Consider the following 26,152-nt stretch of genomic DNA (forward strand, 5'->3'; position numbering starts at 1 on the left):
ATTCATGATGACTGATCCTGACAACTCTAACTCTTGAGGTTCCTGCATTACTTGAGGCAGGTGTGCATACACACCGTCCCAATTATCGACACAGGATTGTGGGTTAGTACAAAGGGAAAATTCAGGCATTGGATCTGGCCAGGTGTCTAGAGGTAACCCCACCAAAGAGGTAGAAAAAGGGTTTTCAGGGGTAGCAACAGAAAGACATATAGCTTCTTGATGCGTTATGTTTGCCAAAGTTACCCATACATTCTGTTTTGGTTGTTGGATCATCCATTCTTCACTTATGTGTGTCACCCATAACAAGCCAAATGCAGTGAGGAGGAGGAAAGTGGGGGGGGGGGGGGGAAGGGGGTGCATCAAAGGATACGGTTGGCGTTTTTTCTCGCTTCACAGCAGCCTCCTGATTCTGTAGGGTTTCCTTTAAGCATACGGTTAGGGAGGCTTGGGAACTGTCAGATGGCTGATTAATATCGGCAGTCCCAGGGAGTGGAGCAGAAGTCAAGGGCACAGGAGCAGGCGGACAAGCTCCAGGGAAGCCAAAAGTCTCTCTCGCTGCATTATGTTTTTCTCTCCGCATTTTTCCTTCGCTTGTGGTGGGAGAGAGAGCAGCAAAAGCAGCCGCAGCCGCTTTACGATCTGCTTTCATTAATTTCCATAAATTTGTAAGACCTTTAACTTCTTTAGACCCGTCACTAATTTCATCCCATAGGGAGGTTCCGATAGCTTCCCAGGTACTAAGCGCAAAAGCTGTACCCACACTAATTAAAAGGTTTCTGTTCAATGCTTTAAAAGCTAAATCTTGACTGAGTTGCAAAACTTCTATGGCAAATTGTGCCTGCCATCCTGAACTGGCATAAGGACCTGCCCCCAATAACATTTGAGCTTGCACTCCAAACAAAGGATCCCCATTCTGTCGTGGGATAGCAGCCGCATTTTCACAGGTCGCTTGCCAGCTTTGATAAAATTGAATCTGCTGGGATGGAAGCAGTAACATTTGCACAATCATTTTAACATCGTATGGTGTCAATAAATGTGCAGAAAATACATGTTGAATAACAGATTGACTGTATGGTGATTTTAACCCATATTGAGTGACTGCTGCCTTAGCTTCCTTTAAAACTTTCCAGTCTAACGCTTCCCAAACAGGACCCCCATGCACCCCTGCCACAACTGGGAACGCAGATGGAATAATTTCACCTTCAATTAAAGCATCTCTGATTACCCCCTTCCATCTTTTTGCTGGATCTCCCACCCCACTCCCTGTTAATAAGGTCGCCGGAGGTGGCTGTGGCAAAGGAACCACGGCACCGATCTCACCTGATACGTCCTGGGAAACACAAGGATTCATTGGAGATGGTTGCGGGAACGACGAAAATCCTGCATTGAAGAGTGGTGGAGGCGCAGGAAAAGTTGAAGACGCCGGCTCGGACTTCACCGACGGCTCCAGGCGGGCTTCAAGAGTCTCTAGCCTTTGTAACAGTTCCTTTAGTTGTGGATCCCCCGAACCTACTGCCCGTTCCTCCTTTCCCTTGAGCAGGGATGGGGGAGTGGATGGTGGCAGTGGTGGATACAGGGATGAGGCAACTGGTTTAGGTGATGAAGGACAAGAATTAGAGACTAAGTTGTTTTCCGTCTCTTCTGCTGGTAGTGGTGGAAATTCTGTCAGACTGTCGGCTTTTTCCAAAGGCTGATCTCTGGGCTCTGGATCTGCTACCGCAGATTTCCTGACTGCACTAGCCCCTGCGCCGGATACACGGGCTGGAACAACGGTTGGAATTTGTGGTGGTGCAAAGGTGAAGCTCGCCGGGGATGGCATCCCTTGTGGCCCTTCAGGCTGCAGTGCGGCAAAAGCAGAAGCTACTGCCGAATGTTCAGCTTTCATATCTTTTAAAGTTTCTATAATTAACTTCCACATGGTGGAGTATCTGCTCGCCTCTTTTGAACCCGAAATTATGTTATGCCATAATTCTTGCCCTATCTTTTCCCAAGTAGGAATGGCAAAAGCATCTCCAAAAGTAGGGAGTAAGCTTTTTTCTCTCGCCCATAGTAGCAGGGCCTTCAGGGTAGACGAGTCATAACTTAATCCTCTCATAGAGAGCATATGTTGGAGGAGCTTAACCACTGCTGCCTCTTCCTTGAACATAGTGGACCCCATCTCCTCCCCGGCCGCTCGCCTGATCAGGACGAGATTCCCACCACTGTACCGGTACCGTTTTTCTTTTTTTTCCCGAGTGCTGGGGCAGCACTCGCCTACGGCCGGCTTCCGCACCCTCTCTCCGTCGGTTCCTGTCATAGAATTCAACACCGATCCGAGGGTCCCTGTTCGGGCACCACTTGTTGACGCAGAAGTCACGGACACTGCGCACAATCAATGTGATCAAGCAGATGCCACTTTATTGCCAAGATAGCTCGGTTTATATGTTCATTCTAGTTACTGTTCACGCATAAGCAAATTAGAGATTGGTTAGCATGAGCTGTCCACGCGCCTAGTTACACCTAATGATTGGTTATATCAACACTGTACACGCGCATAAACATAAGGCATAATTGGTTGTATTAACTAAAACATGCAAAACTTGTCTCAGTCTAATTGGTCAAGATAAGCTGCCGAATTGAGGTTCTTTGTGCCAAGTTCCCTTTATCGTGGAATGCGCACCTGTGTTCTTCTAATTGGCATCTTTCTTTTTTTGTCTTCTTGTTTATTCTGTTCAAGGCCTTCTAAAGGCGTCTGGAATGCTCTTACTACCGTTAGCTAAATATGTGTCCACTAGCAAAGCGTCCTTGAAGCCTGCTGCCTACAAAACATCCTTGGCTCACAAATTGATCAATTCTATCGAGTCTGGATTGTTCACTATGTGCCCATTACTTTCCAAGTATCCCACAGTGGTAGCACCTCTGGGAGAACAGATTTAAGAGGGGAAACCTGCAGCTGATGATAGGGGAGTAGAATGTGAGAGAAACACCTATGTAGATACTAAGGTCAGTGAAGAAGGAGGGGGAGGAGGTGCGCCGGAGGAGGGGATGCCCCTGCAGCCCGTGGTGAGATGGCAGGCTGTCCCCCTGCAGCCCATGGAGGTGAGCGGTGGAGCAGATGCCCACCTGCAGCCTGTGGAGGAGCCCATGTCAGAGCAGTTGGATGCCCCCAAAGAAGGCCGTGACTCTGTGGGAAAGCTCGCGCTAGAGCAGTTTGTTCCTGAAGAACTGAACTGCAGCCCGTGGGAAGGATATGCGCTTGAGCAGTTTGTGGAGAACTGTCTCCTGTGGGAGGGACTCCATACTGGAGCAGGGGAAGAGTGAGGAGTCCTCCCCCTGAGGAGGAAGGAGCGGCAGAGACAATGTGTGATGAACTGACCACAACCCCCTTTCCCTGTCCCAGTGTGCCACTGTGGGGAGGAGGTAGAGAAAACTGGGAGTGGAGTTGAGCCCGGGAAGGAGGGAGGGTTGGGGGGAAGTTGTTTTAAGATTTGGTTTTACTTCTCAGTATCCTTGTTTTGGTTTGATTGGTAGTAAATTAAATTGATTTAGTTTTTTCCCCAAGTTGAGTTTGTTTTTTTGCCCGTGACCATAATTAGTGGGTGATCCCTCCCTGTCCTTGTATCAACCCACGAACTTTTCTTTATATTTTCTCCTCCCCATCCCACCAGGGGGAGAAGTGAGCGAACAGCCTGGTGGCCAGCTGGGCTTAAATCATGACAGTACAGCATGGCCTTCAGGCCTGCATTGTTCTGCACAGATTCCTTGTCCGAAGGACAAACGTATCCAGCTCATTTTAAGAGGAGCCTTCAGGGAGCTCCTACTTGGTACTGGTAATTGCACTACCTGCATGGCTTTGTGTTTATCTAAAAGTGCAGCAAGAAGTTATCACGCAAACATTCTTTATGAATAGAGTTATTTTCTTGTTAGAAAATTATATAATAGCTGGAACCTCTCTCCATGGACAGAATTTGCACAGCATGCCATGGGAGAAATCCATCCAGGGTCTGTCCGATTCTGCACGAACATGGGGTTCCAAGCATCTAAATGGATGTAAGATTTACTCATTATCTATATTCCTATTCTTTTTCTGTCTTATTATAACAGCTATTTTATTAAGCCATTTGTTGTCGGGTCTTTCTTATTGAGATCCAGAAAGAACCCTGCACCATCTCTCTTTCTCTCACCCCCCTGGTGCAAAACACCAGCAGATATTGGTTGAAGTTCCCCATGAGGCTACTTCTAGCTGTTTGTAGAAGGCCTCATCTACTTGTTCTTACTGATCAGGCAGCCTAAAGCAGACACCCACTGCAACGTCGCCTGTATTGGTCTGCTTTTTAATCCTTAGCCATAAGCTCTCAGTTGGCTCATCATCCATCCCTAGACAGAACTCTATGCATTCCAGCAGCTCTCTCACAAAGGGCAACTCTCTTGCTCCTCACCTCTGTCTCCATCTCTCCCTGTCTCACGTCTGCTCTCCTTCTCAGGCTGTCTCTCCCTCTCCCCATCTCTCTCTCTCCCCCTCTCTGTCTCTCTCCATCACTCCCTCCCCCCCCCCGGCCGTGTGTCGGTTTCTCTCTCCCCGTCTGTTCCCCCCTCTATTCTCCGCCTTTCTCCTTTTCTGCCCCTGTGTCTTTCCCCGTCTCGCTCCCTCCCTCTCTCAGATTCCTTGTTGTCAGCTGGACGGAGGAGGATACGGTGCGTAAAGCGGTAAGCCAGCGCCCTGCGTTCCGCTTCCGCCGCGACCTGCGCTGTTTCTTCCATTCCTTCTCTACCGCGGGCAGCGGTCGGCTGAGACCCCGCAGGTAGAAGCGCTGCCTCTGCCACCTGTGTCGGCCGCTCCGCGCGTTTTGCAGCATCATCGGGAACCGCCGCGGGTCAGGGCAGATACTAGGGTGGGCCGCGCCACGCCGTGCTGCGCCGTGCCGTGCCAGCGGCCCCTCTCGCCGCTCATCACCCGTCTCTGTCCCGCAGCAGCGCCTGGTCCCGCCGCTCCGCAAAGCCTCCTGGGCGGCTGCGGTGAGTCCCTGTGAACCCCGGCCGCGGGGTGCTCGCCCGCGGTTCCGAAGCCTGCGCACTCTCCCGGTCGTGCTCCCCGGCAGTGGCGGTAGGTGGAGGACGTCGAGGCAGCGCTGGAGTGAGCGGGAGCGGCATGGCGTCCTGGCGGCGAAGACGGCCGGAGCCCGGCTTGGCGCGGCTGTGGGGCTTGTGCTGCCTGGTGCTGGGCTCCTGGTGGGGCGCGCTGGGCTGCCCCGCGTCCTGCCGCTGCAGCTCCTGGCGGATCTGGTGCGTGGAGCCGGCGCCAGGCATCATCTCCTTCCCCGTGCCGCAGCGGAGCGCCGAGGTCGACAAAGTCACCGAGATGTGAGTACAGCCCGGCCCCAGCCCCGGGCGAGGGGGTGGCGGGGATGGAGCAGCCGGAGCGACGTGGGGATGGCGGGCAGAGGGGAAGTTCCCTGCGCTGAAATGCACTTGCTCCGCGGACTGATGTTCTAGCTGGAAGCCAAAAAGTCCGGTGTGATTTAATTTGGACTTGACTTCCCAGAGATATAATTTCGAACCCATTTAGATGATAAATCCTAGTTGCCCGCGATACGATTTCCTGGGAGCGGGACGGGCAGTGAAGCGGCGCAGTGGAAGGTCGGCGCGGAGGTCGCGGGTCCGCGGAAATACCTGGGGTTGCGGAAGCGCGCAGCCGAGCTGCCGCCCCCGGCCCTTGCATCTGCTGGGGTGGTGGTGGTGCAGTGCGAACCACCCAAATCTCGCTTCTGCGTCGGCAGCAGATTTGGAAATGTTTTTTATTTCTCTTTTTAAAATTTTTGCTCCCTCCGTTTATTCCTGCGAATGGAGAGTTTGGTGGGTGGCCTTCCCCCCTCTCAGATCTCCCCTTTATATTCTTTTTCTATTTAAAAAAGAAGGGGGGGGCGGGGAGAAAGCGATGCAGCACATTCTGATAGAAGGGAGAGCAAACTAGCTTCCCTGCCCTGGCCATAGGCACGTGAGCCTGCTTTGCCCTTCCCTATAAGGTGGCTGGAAGGAGAAAATACTGCCTGCAGGAGAATTAACATTGCGCTGTCTCTCAGCAAGTGTTGGAGCATTAGGAAACCCTCATTAATAGTGAGGAAAGTGGAAGAGGTTTTTTTTTTTGGTTTTTTTTTTCCCCCTCTTACCCATGTGTCATTTCCAACCTTGTTTGACTGCAAATGATTTCAGTAAAGGAGTCCAGTAGCTTTTTGTGTTCAGTCCTGCATCTTTTTTACAGCTCTGTGGAATCTACATACTCTGCCTGACAAAAGCTGCAAAGACTTGCTGAGCAAAAATTTTGGATACCAGATTTGTAGATGATAGATATAGGGAAAAAACCCCTCTACATCTGTTTTGTCCATTTCCATCTTCCCCAGCACCTGCTGTTTCTGCATTGTTTCCCATGACATTTTTAATATAAAAGATAACAGAATATTTCCCTTCAAAATATATACAGATTTCTAACTCTCTCCCTTCTCCTTCTTTCTCCTCTTTTTCAGCTTCCTTTAGAAACAATGTGAAAATGCCATTAAATTTGGCATGACTTAAGATTAATTCTAGCTCTTGGGCTACTTTTCTGCAGTTTCTTATAGTCAGTTTGCTGCGTTTCCCCATGTATGTGTGGGGAAAAAGCTGGAGACATTAATTTCTTCTACTCATATAGGGCCTACCCTCGGTAGATTTTTAGGACCTAAGAGAATGAAGTAATCTTTCTAAGTTGTTACAACAGTTATTGTTTCAGATGTTTGTTTAATATTCTGTGGATTGCTTAATTAAAAAAAAAATTGCTTCAAGCTATGCATCATTGCTCATTTTTATAAGCTTTGCTAGCCTTGTTATCCAGTATGTTCAATTTGGAGGTAACTCAGCAATGTCCCCCTAGAACTTAAGCTCTGTTTAAAAGATCAGAGAAAAAATGCATATGTAAATATATATACTAGACATGATCAACTTAAAAAATGTCCAGTCATTTTGCATTGATATTTTTGGGTTTTATTCTTTTCTGTGTTTTTTCAGCATCACTGTTTATCTTTACATTTCTTTTCAATTTTTACTGTATCATTCTGTGACACTGCATGTTGTGTTTGATGATCTAAAAATAATTTGGAGTACTGAATTTCTCAGGAGATGCTATTGCATGTATTTAAGATGCTCTTTTTTTAACATAAAGCATGAAGCAATTAGTTTGTAGACATAAATTAAAAATTGGACTCCTGCAGCTGCCACATTATTTCATTGTGGGAACTCAGCAAATAATAAATATGTAAGGAAGCATTTCTAATATGGTAGATACATGTCGTGGTTTAACCCCAGCCAGCAACTAAACACCACGCAGCCGCTCACTCACTCCCCCCACCCAGTGGGATGGGGGAGAAAATCGTGAAAAGAAGCAAAACCCGTGGGTTGAGATAAGAACGGTTTAATAGAACAGAAAAGGAGAAACTAATAATGATAATGATAACACTAATAAAATGACAACAGTAATAATGAAAGGATTGGAATGTACAAATGATGCACAGTGCAGTTGCTCACCACCTGCTGACCGACACCCAGCTAGTCCCCCGAGCGGCGATTCCCCGCCCCCACTTCCCAGTTCCTATACTAAATGGGACGTCCCATGGTATGGAATACCCCGTTGGCCACTTTGGGTCAGGTGCCCTGGCTGTGTCCTGTGCCAACTTCTTGTGCCCCTCCAGCTTTCTCGCTGGCTGGGCATGAGAAGCTGAAAAATCCTTGACTTTAGTCTAAACACTACTGAGCAACAACTGAAAACATCAGTGTTATCAACATTCTTCTCATACTGAACTCAAAACATAGCACTGTACCAGCTGCTAGGAAGACAGTTAACTCTATCCCAGCTGAAACCAGGACAATACAGAATGTGAAAACATATTTTTTAATACTGCATATCTAGTTTATTCTAGCTAAGCAACCAGCTTAAGAGGCTGTAGCATGCATTTTATTTAGGAAGCCTCAGGCCTGATTTTTCTTTTATATGTTCTGTAGTTACAGGAACACAATTCCATTATCTCTGGTGGAATTACTCTTGGTACAAATGAGAGTGAGAAGAGCATAAGACAATTTCTTGTAATATATTCCTTTATATTTCCTGAATTTCTTTTGAGACCAATCCTTCATTTATTGCTTATGTCCTGCTCTTGATTGGAGTGGGTCCCATAGTCCTAGGCAAAACATTCACTGACTCCCTGGGAATGTTGCCTGAGTAAAAAGAGCCTCATCTGGGAAGAAGGCCATGTGCACTGGGAATTTTGCAGGTGGGATACTGCATGGTTGGGTCGGGCATGTGAAACCCATGGTGGTGCAAAGGGTTGGCTGTGGGCCAGGTGGATGACACTGAGCAGGCAGGGTATGAGTGGGCTTTGTTGCTCTCCTTTGGATGTGCTCCAGCACCTCAATGTCTTTCTTGTAGTGAGGGACCCAAAACTGAACACAGTATTCGAGGTGCAGTCTCACCAGTGCCGAGTATAAAGGGACAATCACTTCCCTAGTCCTGCTGGCCACGCTATTTCTGATACAAACCAGGATGCTGTTGGCCGCCTTGGCCACCTGGGCACACTGCTGGCTCATATTCAGCCAGCTGTCAACCAGCACACCCAGGTCCTTTTCTGCCAGGCAGCTTTCCAGCCACTCTTCCCGAAGCCTGTAGCGCTGCATGGGGTTGTTGTGACCCAAGTGCAGGACCCGGCACTTTGCCTTGTTGAACCTCATACAATTGGCCTCGGCCCATCCATCCGGCCTGTCCAGATCCCTCTGTAGAGCCTTCCTACCCTTAAGCAGATCAACACTCCTGCCCAACTTGGTGTCATCTGCAAACTTGCTGAGGGTGCACTCGATCCCCTTGTCCAGATCATTGATAAAGATATTAAACAAAACTGGCCCCATTACTGAGCCCTGGGGAACACCACTTGTGACTGGCCGCCAACTGGATTTAACTCCCTTCACCACCACTCTTTGGGCCCGGCCATCCAGCCAGTTTTTTACCCAGCGAACAGTATACCCATCCAAGCCATGAGCAGCCAATAAGATTAGATTTTTGTTCTGTTGCTTAGGGCGCTGACATGTGCTGGTCTCAGTCTGGAAAGCATGTGCCTGTGCTAAAATCATAATACAGCTTAACATAATAATTGTTTTGTAGTATTGATGTTATTAGAGATAAACTGAACTCCAAAGTGAGGCCTGAATTAAAATCATGAAATCAGCCATTGAAGCTCAAACTAAGAGCTAAGGAGCAAGAATGGTGAGAGTAAAATTAATATTAATATTGTCAAATCCATACACTATAGGTACAATGGCACATAAATAATTCTTAGCAAGATCACTTGAGCAAAAATATTAATATGATAGTAAATGAGTCACTTTAAAATTTTTCAGGATTTTTTTTAAAAAGCCTGATTAATATTTTTCTCTTTAAGTAAAATGTACTGTTAGTATATGCAGTGTTTATGACTCTTCATAGTCCTTGCTATCAAAGTATCTTCTTGCAGTGCAAGTATATTCCTGGCCTAGTTTAGCAGCCCTAGTATCAAGTCATTAATATGTCATTTTATGATTATTCAGGTGAATGAGTTTTGAAATTATTTGGTGTATTTCAGGAAAAACTGCTTCTCAACAAAATAGTAGGTGGCTTTAGCTCTTCCCCTGTAAAAGAAAGAGGTGATTGTGTAGTGTATACATTTCAAAACCACAAAGTAAATTTCTAATGCAGTTATATAAAGCACTCTAGAATTGTTAATAATAAGACAGGATAACTAATTTATAGAGTAAATTATTTAACAAGTCATGTGAGCCTGTGCTAAAAAAAACCAAAACAAGTTTAAATTCATATGAAGCTCAATGCTGTTGGTATTTTGGGTGTCTGTCATTTTAGAATTTTAGACTCTGTTGTAGATTAAATATATTATAAAACTGTCAACAGGGCTTCTCAACCCCCATCCCCTTCCTCCTGAAAACACTTTTGACTGTGCAGGATGGCATGGCTTGGCTGGATGTAATGTTTATTTCTGGTGTTTTGGAATGATACAGTAAAATACAAGGCATTGGGCTGCAAATTATTAAAGGGATTTTGGACACTTGTGATACAATAGCTCCTTTTAGGAATCTGTCCATTTTTTTTCATCTTCCTTTAAAGATCTTATTTAGTTATGGTGAGTTGAAAGTAAGCATTATGAAAATCAGTTTTGTAATTTCCAGGCTCTAAAAATACCCCAAATATCACAAACCATAGGGTTTTATATATTCTGGTTTCTTTTTGCTCTCAGGTAACCTTTTGTATCCCTTGTTTTAATCCTTGTTCTTCCAGTCAGTGAGGACTCATGGGGCTCATTGGGAACTTATCTGGGGTTGTCTCTGGCATGCTAAGACAGTGCAAACTGGCTCTTGCTGGAGGAGGGTGGCATCCTTCAGGAGGTGTTCAGTGTTGTGCAGGATTGGGCTGGCAAGACACTACCTGTAGTTCTATGTCTTTAGTCACTTGAGTTTTAAGAGAGGTTTGGGATTTATATACTAAAATAAAGGTAATTTGTATGAATTTGAGGCTTTGGTCTAGAATATGTTGTTTTCATGAAACTTCCACTTCTTTCCATACTAATGAGAAAACAGAAGGCCCAGGAGTCCAGCTTCTAATATCTTTAGAATGGCATTTACCATTTTTTTCAGATTCTATTTTTCCTTTATTATTTTTATGCTGAAAGTATAAGAGAGAAAGCAGCCTATCGAGATTCTAGATCTCAAGTCACTCTAAACCAAAAACTTTTCCATAACTAAATAAAGGTTTTATTTCTCCATTTTGAATTAGTTTTAAAGTAAGAGGGGGAAAAAATAACGTACTTTTTGGATTGCAGTTCTCTCTCTCCAGTGTTTGTCACCCATCACTGCAGTAATATCTAACAACATGTCAATAAAGGTGGCTAGTAGAATTTCTTTGCCCAAGCTGGATGAGTATAGTAGGTAATGAAGCATAAAAATGATAAAAAACAGAGCAGAGAACTTTAAAAACCCTCTCAATACTTTATTGATGTTAAATGTATCTTCAACTTGTTATATTTGGAAAACTTCTCTTTGAAAACTGTCCTTTAAAAAGTGAAGCACTCTTTGTATTATCTTATAATTTATGTGCATTTCAAATAGAGAAATAAATTCATAGAGGTTTGAAAGCCATATGTCTATGCTGCATGGGATGTGAATACAATCTGTTACTGTGTTGCGGACACATATTTAGCTAACGGTCGCAAAAGCATTCCAGACGCCTTTAGAAGGCCTTGAACAGAATAAACAAGAAGACAAAAAATAGAAAGATGCCAATTAGAAGAACACAGGTGCACATTCCAAGATAAAGGGAACTTGGCACGAAGAACCTCAATTCGGCAGTTTATCTTAACCAATTAGGCTGAGACAAGTTTTGCATGTTTTAGGTAGTATAACCAATTGTGTCCTATGTTTAGGCGTGTGTACAGAGTTAGTATAACCAATTGTGTCCTATGTTTATGCGCGTGGACAGAGATAGTATAACCAATTATATTTTAGCTTTTGGCGCGTGGACAGCTGATGTTTAGCTTGACAAGGTATATAAGCACGCTATTTGGGCAATAAAAGGAGAACAACTTTAACCGTATCGGTGTCCGGTTGTTACTCGGCTCACGTCTCCAGATTACTGGACACTGTTTGCATTTACAAAGATCTGCTTATACAAATGTATGTAGGCACATAGCTGCTATTGAAATAAAATATATTGGGGATGCACCTTAATTCCTTTTTGATTGTGAGCCTAAGTTTTCAGAAACTGCATAAAGCAAAGCAAACCAAACTAACTTCCCCTGAAATATGCATATGGAGATCTTGTTTCTTATATAACAACTATTAACCATAACATTACAGAATCATAATGCGCTTATGGGAAAGGAGCCGTGCCATGAAAATTCTATTGTGAATATGTATATTTTTTAAAATTTTCCTGGAAGAAAATGACCTGTATTGACTGATGATTATCAACAGCAGTTATAGCTGAAATGATTAAATATATTTAATACCAGGTCAGCTACTCTTGTTTCTGACATTCTTGAAGATCATACTTCAGGTCAATATTCCTTAGTTCTAAGCAGGGCCTGAAGAAAAAAAATTTTTTTACAGAACTAAGAGAAAGTAGAACAAGGCAGACACAAGACCCAAGACATTTGTAAAAGCAGTTTAAAAGATCATAATGTCTAAATGGTGTAACTTGAACCAGCCTTTTGCTAAGCCTACTGGTCCTGATCCAGCAAGATACTTAGATGCCTTTTATTTTAAGGGGAAGCCAAGGCTTGGATTCTGGCCTTGTTAAAATAGGTGGCAAAATGTCAATGGAATTAGCATTTCACTAATATAGAGTAGTTTAGAGGACATATGCTAAGGATGAAAAGAACTTTGATTCAAGCATTTTCTTGCCCTTTTTTGTAATAAATTTGGAAGAGAAGGGATATTCTTGAGGCCTATTAGTCCATCATGTGATTTATTTTTGGCTTGGGGCTTTTCTTGGATCCCAAGTGTTTTCCTACTGTGTGAAGACTAAATATGTTGAGGCAAGAGGAAGTTGAGATTGAGTATTTTAGAGGGGTGTTTTACAAAGTTTCAAATAATTTCATATTTAAATGAACCTGCACAGTAGTTCCATGTGCAAAACAGTGGCAGTTGCAATCACTACAGAAGCTTGTACTAGATTCACTAGTTCACTATATACATTTGTCCGATGTATAAAGAAAAGGACAAGCAATTAATCAAAGTTAGTCCATTGCCGAAACAGAAACAGTGAAATGGTAACACTTCTAAGCTTCTTATGGGAGAATCTGTTGATAGAACTCTAATTGGGGCTGGGCAAGTTATTTATTTATTTTTCATCTTGGTTTGGCAGTTAAGACAAAAGAAATCTTTTGGTTTTAGATTTAAACAAAATATTTTTTACCTTTTTCATTTCTGAACCATACATATAAAAATAATTAGGGCCATATTAAGCAGATATCCTCTGTAACATGGATATCCTATATTACACAGCCAGATGCTGTATTCTGTATGAAGAGCATATAGGATGTGACTTTTCCCCATACTTCTGCAACAACTGTCTGATTTTCTAAATGCCAGACTGCACAGCAAGCATATGCAGATAAATCATGTGTGCATATTGGACATGTCAGACTTACTGGGCATGCATGGGGGACTTTTCACAGCATATACTGTTAGTGTTATATGCTGGACTTGCTAAGCATGTCTGGGACTGTCCCAGACCTCAGCATTTAAAATCTGGCAAGTCTCTATGAACTGTGTAGCAAAGGCACTTAACTCAGCTGGCTACTCTCCTGCCAGCAATGGAGAGTCCGCCTCTTCTAGGAAGTGATTCAGAAGGTCTAAATTAGATTCTTACTGCAAATCTACTTACTTATCTGATGTAAACGTCCCTCTCTCTCTCCACTGACTATAAGAAAACTTTGGGGACTTAGTTTACTGAGTGGGAAAAGCAAGACCTCCCTTCTAACGAACAGCATCATGCTGTGGAGTAAGCTGTTTGTGTGGTCCAAAACAAACCATTTCAGCAGAGTATTGTGCAGGGTTGCTCTGCTTGATTCAGAGCATGGATTTGAACCAAGGTCTTGCATGTCAGCATCTTAACGACCATCCTATATGGCATACAGATGTGGATTTGTCTTGATTCTTCCTGTCAGAGTTGCCTAAATTCATGTGGAATACTTAAATAACCTTTTGGGTCAGAGAGCAGAACTGTCTGTTTAGCTAGGTGACTGTGATACTTATTTGTATAGTGAGACAGCTGAATCCTGTTCCTGCTCCACTGAATGTTCAATTATGACAAAAATTATAACAGCATGAACAGGCAGGGCTGAGACTGCCCTCTCTGATTGCTTTATAGTATGATATCTTTTGGGACACTGGGATTACATTCCCTCAAGAAGAGGGAAGAATTGAACCTGGTATTCCTGGATAATAGTTGAACATTATTTCCAGCATTTCCTCCAAATCTGTGGTCTTCTACCTCACGTAGACATGTCTTTTTTTTCTTCTTTTTTTTCCAACTAAACCTATTTGGTGAATATGGGTCTGTTTAAGGAAGGTAAAATCCCTTTTGTGGATAGGGAGGTGAATAATCTGTTGCTTTTTCATTTCTTACTCCCCCCTTGAGTCTTGTCTCTTCCTAATTTTTTAAAAATTAGTTTTGGAATACAATATTCATGCAGTGATCCTCAGCTTGTAAACACATATATTAAACTCTCCTACTAGGAGCAGTTCTGTTAACTTCTATGTGGCTAACTATGCAGTGTACTTAAGCATATGCCAAAGTATTTTCAAGTTTAGGGTAGTAGCAATGTAAGTATATTTTGAATACTGTATATGCCTTGTATTTATATGTGTACACAAAAGTTTGAACCTTTCACATTAGGTTCAAATAGATTTACAAACATTTTGAATTGGCACAAATCCATATGTGGCATAAAGATACCAAAGTAGAAAAAAATTAGCGCTGGATAGAACTTTTGGGTTTTTTTTCAGCACTAGACATCACTGCAGATTCTGGACCGTGTTTGTGTGCAGTGACTGTCTTGTTGCCCAAAGCCCATGTTTTTTGGAGGGCATGGACCTAGGTGGCACAGCTGTCGTGGGGGGATTTAAAAATGAGAGAGAGGGGTTCAGATTGCTTAAAGAATCACCTCCAATTGTATTAGCAATAGAAAAAAGATTTAATAGAAATTTGTATAAAAGTGTGACTTCACAGAATTCGATGGCAAGGTTCACTCTATTACTTAGTACATGGATAAAATGCACACAGGAAATTTAAATTAGAATCAAACTAAACTTATGTATATAGGGACCGAAAATGTAATAGGGTAAAAGAGAATGTGGGAAAGGGTAAGGGAGACCCTCCCGTTGAGTCACGAGGTTCAGAGAAGACCCCCTTGCTTTTTAAACTCCTGTCGGAGTCTAGGTACGGCTGGATTGACTCCTAGTCCCAGACTTGGTCAATGGTTTATGTCTAAAGGGATTATGAGTATAATAGCAGCCTAAAATTCATTCACAGTTAAGTAAAAATCACAACAGTAATTTAAGTATAAATTTGAAAGTAATAACTTATAATATATCTTATACTTACTATAACTTAATATCTCATACTTGCTATAACTTACTATAGACTATTCAGGTTAGTACACGCGCGTGCATAAAGACACTAAGAGAAATACATATAAGAGAATAAAAGAGAGTAAAAGAGAGAGAGAAAAGAGGTCAGTGAAAATATTCACGCTTCAGCATTTGTCTCAACGGGCGAAGGGTCAAGCCTCAAGGAACGGAGAGAATCAGCCCAGGCCGTGTCAGCTTTCAGCGACAGACCTCCGATTTTCACAAACCGGAAAGTTTGTGAGCTCTGAGAGGCATCCCACTCAGAGGGAGCTGCTGGTCACAGCCCGCTGCAGTCCAGGAGAGCTCAAAGGGCCTCACTTAGTACCACTGCTTATAGGTTTGGGAGATGATTGACTTTCGTCATCAACAAATTGCTAGAATCCCAGCTGTGCTGGAAAATTCTGAGACTGAGAATAACTCAAAACATAGATATGGTATGCTCCAAGATTGTCAGGGGAGGATTGTAATGTCTCAAGGTTGTTATGAGAGAGAACCGGCTGCAGGTTGTTATGAGAAGTGGCTATCTCTACTCCTGTCCCCCCGTCTTCGCCAGGCAGCAGGAGTCCTTGAGATGCACAGCGTATCTCCCTGTCTTAGCTGCGTAAGAGTTGCTGGCACAGTCAAGGGTCGCTTAACTGCCTGACTCATTACACTTATGCTAAGGCCTAGCGAGCCTTCCCGAGTTCGTAAATCAGCCTGGAGAGGTGGAAAGAAATGCACCACCACAACAGCTACAGAAATAGTTACCACTTGTCCTGGAGGTGGGAGGAGGTGGAAAAAATATCGTTTTGATCTTCCCTGCCCTGAACATTTCTTGCAACTCTCCATGGCATTCATGTCTGTGTGGAGACAGGGCAGTCGTTCCCTCCTCTTCAGTATGCTTGTATGTATAGTTTTTGCCTGCTGTACAGCACTTTTTGAATCTTGTTATGATTTTTAATAAACAGTTTATCTTGAAGCAGTTTTGCTCTCCACAGCTGGTATCTAAAGTGAAAGGTTTAGGAGATGACAGCCCTATGGCAGCTCAATCTGATGTAATTGCAGGTGAACACTTCACCCAACCTGAGGGTTGGGGGAATGCTGGAAGGTGTGTAGATTGGAGGAATTCTGAAAGGTGTGTGCAGCAGTGTTGCATAATTAGGAAAACCATAAGGATAAATAGGCTGGAGGATGAGAAAAATATTAGTCTGCTCTTAAGCAGTGGCAGAGACAAAAGCTGTAAAGGTAAATGTAGAATGCCATGAAAATTGTGGTGGGTAAGGAGAAGGCAGCTTTTGCAGAAATAGTGAAAAAGTTTGAAGACCATTGTACCAAATAATACCTTGTGAAAGAGGTACACACAGGATGAGAACAAAGTTTGAAGGGAAACCAATAGAGAAGATGGTCAAAGACTTAAAATGATGTCAAAATGGAAAATGAACACTTACAAAAGAGTAAATTTTCATGAAGTATAACAACAAAGTCAATTTGATCCTGCTCTAGAAAAGGTAATATATATATACCAAGCAGCAAAACAAACAGAAATACAAATAAAAACCTGGATGAAAGACACGGAACATTTGTGTGGCAAATGTGTACCATTGCAAGTGAGAATTTCCCAGAAATTAAATTGACCAACTAGAGGAATATGAAAAGCTATGGAAACAGTGACAGCAATATGTCAGTCAGCATGAGTATTAGAAATGCTCTGGGTGGTGACAAATGTGCAGAAAGTGTAATAAACACATAATTATGCTAAAATATGCAATGCAAGCAAGAAACTGCTTGTATTAAGTGAAAAATGGGATTCCTCAAGTGAAGGTGAAGTGCTGTTTTTAGGAATACTAGTGGAAGAAGCTATCAATTAAAAAGATTGGCCAATTAAAATGAGCAGAAAAGGACTATACAGGACAGAGAATGGAATGGAAATAAATGTGATAACAGAAAGTGAAATAGGGAACTGTAAAGAGCACATGAATGTGCAAGAATAAAGAGTGCCTCTGAAATGCTTTAACAGAGGAGCAATTTTAATGCCGTTGAAATGTTCTCCAATAATGTATCAGTTAAATATAAATGGTAAAATAGGTGTTGCTATGCAGAAGGTGGCAACCTGTTCTGGGCCTAGAAAGCTGAGGTAAACATCAAGAGAGTTAATATAATGGAAATTCAGAAAGACAACCTGTAGCCCTTTTGGAATGTTTTAGTAACATAATATGAAGATTAAATGTCTTCCATTAAGAGACAAGATATGGCTTGGAGACTACACAGATCTGTGGTCAGGGCTACACAGAATGTTTCACAAGTCTGGAGAAAGAGGCTAGGAAATGAGTTGTGAACTAAGGCAGCAGATGGTATCATTTGAAGAACAGAAAAATATCTACAAATTGAGTTCTCTAATAATTGCAGAGAAAAAAAGAATGGAGACTATGACCATATGTAGACTCTTCAGACAAATAAAAACAGAAAAAGGAACATTTTTGCTGTTTGGAAAGGAGAATGTTGTTTGAGATGTCAGGAGTCAAATTATTCAGCAGATTTAATGCATTAACAGGATATATATGGATTTTCCTGGATAGATGGCTTTAAGCTTTGCAGTTTCATTCTGTCATTTGGAAGTACTACCTTTTGATCTGTTTGGCTTGAGGTATATTGCATGCAGTGAATGAGACAATGGAAGTGTAGCAGGTATGGACATATGTCTTGATGATTCAGTGAATATCAGAAAAGACTGAACAGATTTTTTAACATTACAAGAGGTAGTAATTTTTAACTGAACAAAGCTACTTATTAATGTCAAACAGTGGAAATAATATACTTGGGTGGAAGACTGGCTTTGGAGGGAATTTCTGAGGGAATTTTTTCTGTTGAATCAAAGAATCAGGGAATACTGAATGTATCAAAACTTGAAGATATGAAAAGGATTTAAATGTTGTAAAGCACACTGAATTATGTCAGTAAGTGCTTATCTAACTCTTAAGACATCCCTTCTACAAAGTCACTTCCTGGAACATGAGTGCCTGGGAAAAAAAGAATTCAAAGGTTTTGACATCAACCAAGATGCTTTAATGTTTTGATTCACTGAAAGACCTGAAAAGATGTGTCTAAAGGATGGTTAGGATCAATCTTACTGCACTATTATGGAACTGATGTTTTGTCAGTCTCATTTGCATCAAGGCCAGTGACAGCTACAGAGGTGGTGTATGCAAATGCTGAAAAAGAGAGATTGTGTTACTAGTCTTTGAAAAGTCATCACACTAGGTGACTCTATAGGAGAAAGAATTGTCACATATATTTATTTGTATTTATTCATTCCTTAAAGATGTCCTTTCTTCCTAGCAAGCCAAATTTAAAAGAAAATGTTTTAACTCTTATGTCTACTCTCTGTCAAGAACTAATAAACAGCCACATTCATTGCTCTCCTTTTGTATGTTTATTTAATGCATGATTTTTTGTGTATATATTATAAAGGGTCAGTACAGCAATTTAAGCCCCTTCCTGTCAGTCTGCAGAGATTATTTCATACAAAGTGGGGGAAATGTGTTTTGTAAAAAGTATAAGGACAGCATTTAAGATATGCCTTTATAAATAAATTCTTTATTGTATGGACAGCTGATAGTTCTTTCTGACTATATCAAGGGATATCAACATTTCCCAAAAATCTTTGCTAAGGAAAAGCTAGACTATGGCTGTCACCTGTCCTCTGGAGAAATGTTAAAAATTGATGTCTTGGTGAACTTGGTATGAACTTCATGCAGCTTGGGGGGGGGTGACAGGAATTGAGATCCTAATGGAGAAAATAGGCAAATAAGCTTTGCATTCATTCTGGGGAAAGTAATTCTGAAGGTGTTGCTTAAGGACATGAATCCCAAATCTGGAGAGCTGCATGAAATGTCTTGAGAGTTGTGGGATACTTGGAAAGTAATGGGCACATAGTGAACAATCCAGACTCGATGGAACTGATCAATTTGTGAGCCAAGGATGTTTTGTAGGCAGCAGGCTTCAAGGACGCTTTGCTTGTGGACACATATTTAGCTAACGGTAGTAAGAGCATTCCAGACGCCTTTAGAAGGCCTTGAACAGAATAAACAAGAAGACAAAAAAAGAAAGATGCCAATTAGAAGAACACAGGTGCGCATTCCACGATAAAGGGAACTTGGCATGAAGAACCTCAATTTGGCAGCTTATCTTGACCAATTAGACTGAGACAAGTTTTGCATGTTTTAGTTAATACAACCAATTATGCCTTATGTTTATGCGCGTGTACAGTGTTGATATAACCAATCATTAGGTGTAACTAGGCGCGTGGACAGCTCATGCTAACCAATCTCTAATTTGCTTATGCGTGAACAGTAACTAGAATGAACATATAAACCGAGCTATCTTGGCAATAAAGTGGCATCTGCTTGATCACATTGATTGTGTGCAGTGTCCGTGACTTCCGCGTCAACAGAGAGTTAGCTTGATTTGGTTTGCTGCTACTTGAAAAGAACAGAACAAACACCTTCAAGCCAAACCAGAGACATAAGTAAGCCCAAGAGTGCATTACATTTCATATTCCCATTTTCTAAATATAGTAACTGTTTTCTTCAATTCTGCATTGTGGTCATATTAATTTATTTTTAATTTTGCCTTAATGTTTACATACTGTCAGGAGTGAACTAAGGTTAGCTGGCAAACCATGGGCTTTCCGTTTCCCAGGGAGTTGCAGTCTTAAGCAAGAGTATGGATCCGCTCCTGCAGTGTCAAAACAAGACTGGGATCTCCACTTAATTCCAGATTTCTCCTGCTTTAAACTGGTGGATTGGTGCTAATTGTTCAGAATGTCAGTTTTGGAGAAGCAATTCCCAATGGCATCTGCATGCTACTAATTGAATACTACTAATTGGACACTACTAATTGGACAATCATAGCATCTTGACATGGAGCAGAATGACTCCTGGTGTCTCCTTGCAGTTGAAACAGCCACAGATCAAGAATAGGGAGTTCTTGAAGCTAACTATAATCTGTGACCTTGGCCTTTGTTCCAGATAGCCTTGAACAGTACCTTATCTGAATGTGGGATATACGTAGTGAAGAATTTGCTCCAAAAAGTATGTGTCAGTGGTTGCAAAGAAAGGTCCAAGAGTTAGTTCTGTCAGCTCTAGAACTGATATACTGGCATATGGAAATCTACCTCCCATAGTCTTCTGTGATTAATGGTTAAATACTCTAAATGGGAGACAAAAAAACCTAAAGGATGACTTGAGCCTGTGATAGTGGCAATCAGTTTTCTACTCTTTGTGAAATACAAAATGATTCACAGTTTAAAAAAAGCAAAAACAAAACCAAAAAAACCCCACAGGACTTGCTGAGAATTTGTCAGGAGACACCGCGTAGGCAAAGAGTTGAGCACCTGTTTGTAAAATTGCTTAATTCTAGGCAAGTCCACATTGGGCTAACTGGAGACTGCCTCTTTTCTGAGTTATGGAATATTTTGTTTCTTGATGTTGGCCTTCTGAAATTTGGGACTGATGATACCAGATGAAGACAGCAAAATTATTTAGGAAAAAGTTTTTTACTGAGAGGGTTGTCAAACATTGGAATGGGCTGCCCAGGGAAGTGGTTGATTCACCATCCCTGGAGGTATTCAAAAAGCGAGTGGACAGGGTACTCCAGAACATGGTTTAGGGGGCATGGTTAATGGTTGGACTCGATGATCTTGAAGGTCTTTTCCAACCAAAATGATTCTATGATTCTATGATTCTATGAAAATAAAATAAAATAAATTGGAATAAGACTGAGCCTGTATATCTGTAAAGAACTTGCTGTTAGCATAGGTATCTACATTATGCTCATTAGCCTGCTGTTAGAGAGTCTGTCCTGGGGGAGCTTAGTCCTACATATAAAAATTTCTTTCTTGAGTGGAGATTATATCATTGGTCCCTACATGTCTGAAATTGGAATTCCTGATATGCAAAGTTATATAGCTCTATGCTTTATTTTCAAACTATGTGAGTTCACACCCCTTGAGCTTTATTTTATGTTTGGTTTTGTCACGAAATTTTTGCAACTGGCCCGTGCCGACTGAGGAGAGAGGCTAGGACACAAAGTATAGAGTTACAAGAGTCATTCTTTATTCATGCATATGAGGTGTCCCATTCAAATTGGGGCACCCAGAATGTGGTTTTACACAGGGTTCTTATACCTTTCAAGCATTCAGGTACAACATGATTTGACCAATCACTACTTAACACACACATACTACTGTTTTGCAAAGCAACTCTAATTCTATGGCATCATCATCCATCTGCTTCTTTCTTGATCTAGACGTCCCTGGAGTCAGTCTTGCTGCAGTTCCTTATCTATGATGCCAGATAATGGGAGGGTTTCACAGAGGCGTTAGAGGGGCTAGGATGCTGGCGTTATCTCAGTAGTCCAGGGGTATCTTTTCTTCTTTGTGGATGGCTTTAAGATTCCGAGAAACAAAGGTCCTTATCTTCAAGGTGGGGGCTGTCCTTCTCCTCCTTGCAGTGAGCTGGGGCCCTTTAGTTATGCTGAATTAACCATGGTTATGCAGTATACAATGTAAAATATATATCTCCTAAAAGGCTAATACAATTTCATACTATTAAGACTAATTGGTACAATAGTTAAGGAATGAGATTTTCCTAACAGTTTCAATGGGACTGCAAATGAAACCCATTTGAATGTGCTAAGTTCAAATATTTTGTCCAGCCTACAAGTTTTTCATGATTTTGATGCATAACCATAAATCAGCCCAGGTGTGCTGAAAATGTCCGTAAGCTTTAGCATATATTTTGATGAACTTCATTTGATATTTGAGTTTGTAAGAAAATACAGCACTAGGGAATTTTGCAGTGTTTAATTGTGGATGTTACATAAAACTCTCACAGTAGTATAGACTAGGGACATATGTGACTTGTCATTAAATGGTAATTCATCTACTGACAGTTTAATGTCTGGACTGTGCTGCCTTTTTCCCTAAAGATCTGGTGAAAAAAATAACTCAGAATAAAAAGTTTTCCTAAAGTTCAGAAACATTTCACCAGGGGATGTTTATTAATTTTCAGAACTTTTTTTCCTAGCCTTATGAATCAGGGCTAAGCATATAATTGATTTATTTTTCTGGCAAGAGAAATATTTCTGGAGCTGAATTACAGTGTTATTTACTTATATCTATGTCATTGATACTAGCATGTGGCTGGTTTTCCAGTATAGCTCCAAATGGAGTAGTATACCTTAATGTATGTAAATCCAGAGAAAATAGAGTAAATCAAATATGTTTAGGGACACATAGTTCTGCTGACCAAATGTTTTCAGTTTAAGAAAATGGACATGTCAGATTTGAAAGTTAAGAGTGAAATCTTCTTTTGAGCTGTTGAAGCACAAAAGAATCTAAACTGTTTTAAAGTACAGAAATGGCTTTCATTTCTTTTCATGCTTTCATAATTCAAAAGTTGCTTCACTGACTTTGTACAGACAGGTTTTTACATGTGTAATGCATGAAAATGAAGACCACTCTCTTAAAAAAAAGTTTTTTGAAACAGTTAAATCTTTTACCATAGGCTTTTAAAATATCCTTTTCAGAATGTTGCAGAAGTGGTGAAATATGGATATATATTATTTAATAGTTAAGTTGTTGAAGTGTGCTGAGATGAGCATGTTATTGTAGGTTGCAATGTGCAGTTGGTAGGTGTATGATTTATGAGAATGAATCAGTAGTTTACGAAGGGGACATTAAATTAAAGGTATAAAAAATAGTTTACTGATGACTCATTGAAGGAGAGACAAAATGCTATAGTATAATCAAGCGAATAGTATTGTAGACAGCTGAGGGTTTGGTTTAGAGACAATAATTGTGCTACACTTCGTGGTGTGTAGTGAGAGCTTCCAAGCTCCTCATGTGACTTTAGCCAGCCATGAGTCAGGATGTTTTTATTCTGTGCTACAATAAAAAATGTTCAGTTAAAGAACAGGCTGGATATTCTTAAGGACAGGCAGGCAAATTGCATTTCTCAGCATCACCCACTGCAAGTTGGAGCTTTTAGAGTATTAATGTTTGATGATAAATAACATCAAAGTAGAGTAGTTGTGAAGAAGGTAAAAATAGTCTTCACTTAGAGAAGAGTTTTTATTTCAAACCTCTCTAAATTAAACAAAAGAACAGCTTCCCTTTGAAGTGGACAGCCACAGTCATTGTACTTCTTTCTTTCTCACTGATGTGAAATAGCTGCAAAGATTTAACTTTAAAAAAGATTTGTTAAGCAAGTAAGGAAGCATAGGAGAACCTGACCTGCTTGTGGTAATTTACATCTGTCTACTCTTCAGGGATTTCCAACTGTGTAAAATTTGCTTTACTGTCATGTTCTGTACTAAGTGGATAGTATACAAATGTATTGAATAACAGTTATTATTTTGAGTAATTTGTAGTTGCACTTAGCCAAAATTTCTTCTGAGTCCCTACTTGAGGTACAATTATGGAAAGTCAGAAATCATTCACCATAAGCAGCCTAGTACCAGCTCAGAGTAAAGTGTGGAACTTCCTTTTGTTATTTTTTTTTTAAGGGATGCAATAAGAGAAAGATAGGGAAGGAAAGATTATGAATTTATGTTGCTTCATCATTCCAAATGTTGTCCCTTTGGTTTGCTCCCTAATGGACCAATACTGATATTTTTTTTTAATTTTTATTTTTTATAGATGGTCTGCTCATACTCAGATCTTAATCTGGTGTAAATTGTGGTTGCTTCATTAACTTCAGTAGAGCTGAGCTCTTTTACGCTGGTTGAGGTTTACCATGGAATGTAATACACTAATATATTTATTTATATGTGGCACTGTAAGTTATGTCAGTTTTGTAGCTTCTCATAGTGGGAGGTTCTGGTTAAATGTTTTTATGATTAAAATTGCAATGTCAGATCTGGATTTGTGATAAATGTGTTTAAGTGATGGAGCTGGGTTATGGTAGTGCTTGTCAGACAATTGTTGCTCAATTTCTTCTCTTTTACTCGAGTCCCTTCTCCTTCTGTGTTTCTGTCCATTTTCCTTCATTCCTGCTCTTTTGCATTTGCCCTGTCTCCTTCTGGTCTTGCAGAGTGCTCATTGGTTGAACGTTGAGAACAGAGTGAGGAAGATACCTTTGATATTTCTTGCATAACTGTATTTTAGCATGATGAGGTCTAAGTGACAGATAAGATGAGACTTAATTAAATCCCCTGTTCTTCAGGGCAAATTCAGAGGCAGTAAGATCATCTGCTTACAGGACTCTTGAATGGAAGGATTGATAGCCTTTACTAGACTTCATTGTTTTTACTTGGCAAAATACATAAATCAACCAACAAATGAAAAATAGATTAATAAACCCCAAGAGATCAAATCAAATTCATTTAAAAATCCAACAAAGGGCACAAAATATATAGGAAACTTACCTTACAATGGGTGCACCATGTTAGTCTTACCCTAAGAAGCCCTGCAAAGCAGTCATTGATATGATATGATGCTGTGGTAACATGTTTTGTCCAATATGACATGTTGTCTTTTGTCTGCCTTTATTTTTCCCAAAAGACAATGAATCCCATTAGGGGAATTTTTTTGCTTTTTCTGGTGCTCGGCAAGACCATAGCCTAAGTCAGCATTGCAGCTTGGAGGGAAGCTCAGCCCACCTCTTGGGATTCTCAAGCTTCTGTTGGGATGTGGGCACACAAAAGATTTCTCTAAAACACCAACTATGGTAGATTTTATTGTCTTTGGGAAAGTGATACACTTCTTATCCAGTTCACCAGAGTTCCTTTAAATACAAGAAACACTTAAAGTGAAAACAAGTTTTATTCTAGCAAAATAAATACTCCTGCTTATGAAAACCTACTGTATTGTGGCTTTGCTTAATTCTGGATGCTTATGAAAATACAAGTGAAACTCAGTTTCAATTTGTCTGTGACTGGGGTTATCTTTTGAAATGCATGGACTCTTTGACAAAGTGATTTCCCACATCAGACTTATGTTTCTGCTCATAAGGTCAGTTGAATTGCAATTTCCTCTGATTCCTCCATCCTGGACAGCATGATTTGCACTGTGAAACTTTTTTCTGTTTGTAGAAGAGATAAGCTATGTATCATCCCATGTATTATCTGTACAACATTTTAATTTTCAGTCTGTGGGATGTCACCGGTCATTCATAGATCTCGCATGGTAATAATACAAAAGACCAGCTTGCATGCCCACATCTTTTTGGGGTTCAAGCAGAAATTCACGGTACATCAGAGGACTGACAGTACTTTGGTCTATTATGACAGTTTCTCTTCTCTTAATTTCCACTTGTGTATGTAATATAATCAAGTATAGCCTCCCTTTCTTCTGTATTCCTATTGCCACACCTTAAAAAATAAAACTGCAACTACTTTGGGAAAGGGAGAAAATTAATTTAAGATTAAGTTAAGAACAACATGAGGGAAATAAGACTAGGGCAGCCCCCTGTCCTGGTTTCAGCTGGGATAGAGTTAACTGTCTACCTAGTAGCTGGTACAGTGCTATGTTTTGAGTTCAGTATGAGAAGAATGTTGATAACACTGATGTCTTCAGTTGTTGCTCAGTAGTGTTTAGACTAAAGTCAAGGACTTTTCAGCTTCTCATGCCCAGCCAGCGAGAAAGCTGGAGGGGCACAAGAAGTTGGCACAGGACACAGCCAGGGCACCTGACCCAAACTGGCCAATGGGGTATTCCATACCATGTGACGTCCCATCTAGTATAGGAACGGGGAAGTGGGGGGCAGGGATTCGCCGCTCGGGGGACTGGCTGGGTGTCGGTCAGCGGGTGGTGAGCAATTGCACTGCGCATCATTTGTACATTCCAATCCTTTCATTATTACTGTTGTCATTTTATTAGTGTTATCATTATCATTATTAGTTTCTTCTTTTCTGTTCTATTAAACCGTTCTTATCTCAACCCACGGGTTTTGCTTCTTTTCCCGATTTTCTCCCCCATCCCACTGGGTGGGGGGGAGTG

The 26,152-nt window shown here is 41.3% G+C and overlaps 1 protein-coding gene across 1 annotated transcript in view; it reads left to right on the forward strand.

Moving 5' to 3' along the window:
- Window positions 1-4,972: 4,972 nt before the first annotated feature.
- Window positions 4,973-26,152, forward strand: part of LOC128136036 (BDNF/NT-3 growth factors receptor-like) — a 136,400-nt gene continuing 115,220 nt past the window's right edge. Inside the window, exon 1 of the mRNA XM_052775128.1 lies at window positions 4,973-5,340. Within this exon, the coding sequence (XP_052631088.1) occupies window positions 5,129-5,340 (212 nt within the window). The 5' untranslated portion in view covers window positions 4,973-5,128. The remainder of the gene's footprint in view (window positions 5,341-26,152) is intronic.

The sequence above is a fragment of the Harpia harpyja genome, chromosome W (genome assembly GCF_026419915.1).
Source record: "Harpia harpyja isolate bHarHar1 chromosome W, bHarHar1 primary haplotype, whole genome shotgun sequence".
NCBI classification, from domain to species: Eukaryota; Metazoa; Chordata; class Aves; order Accipitriformes; family Accipitridae; genus Harpia; species Harpia harpyja.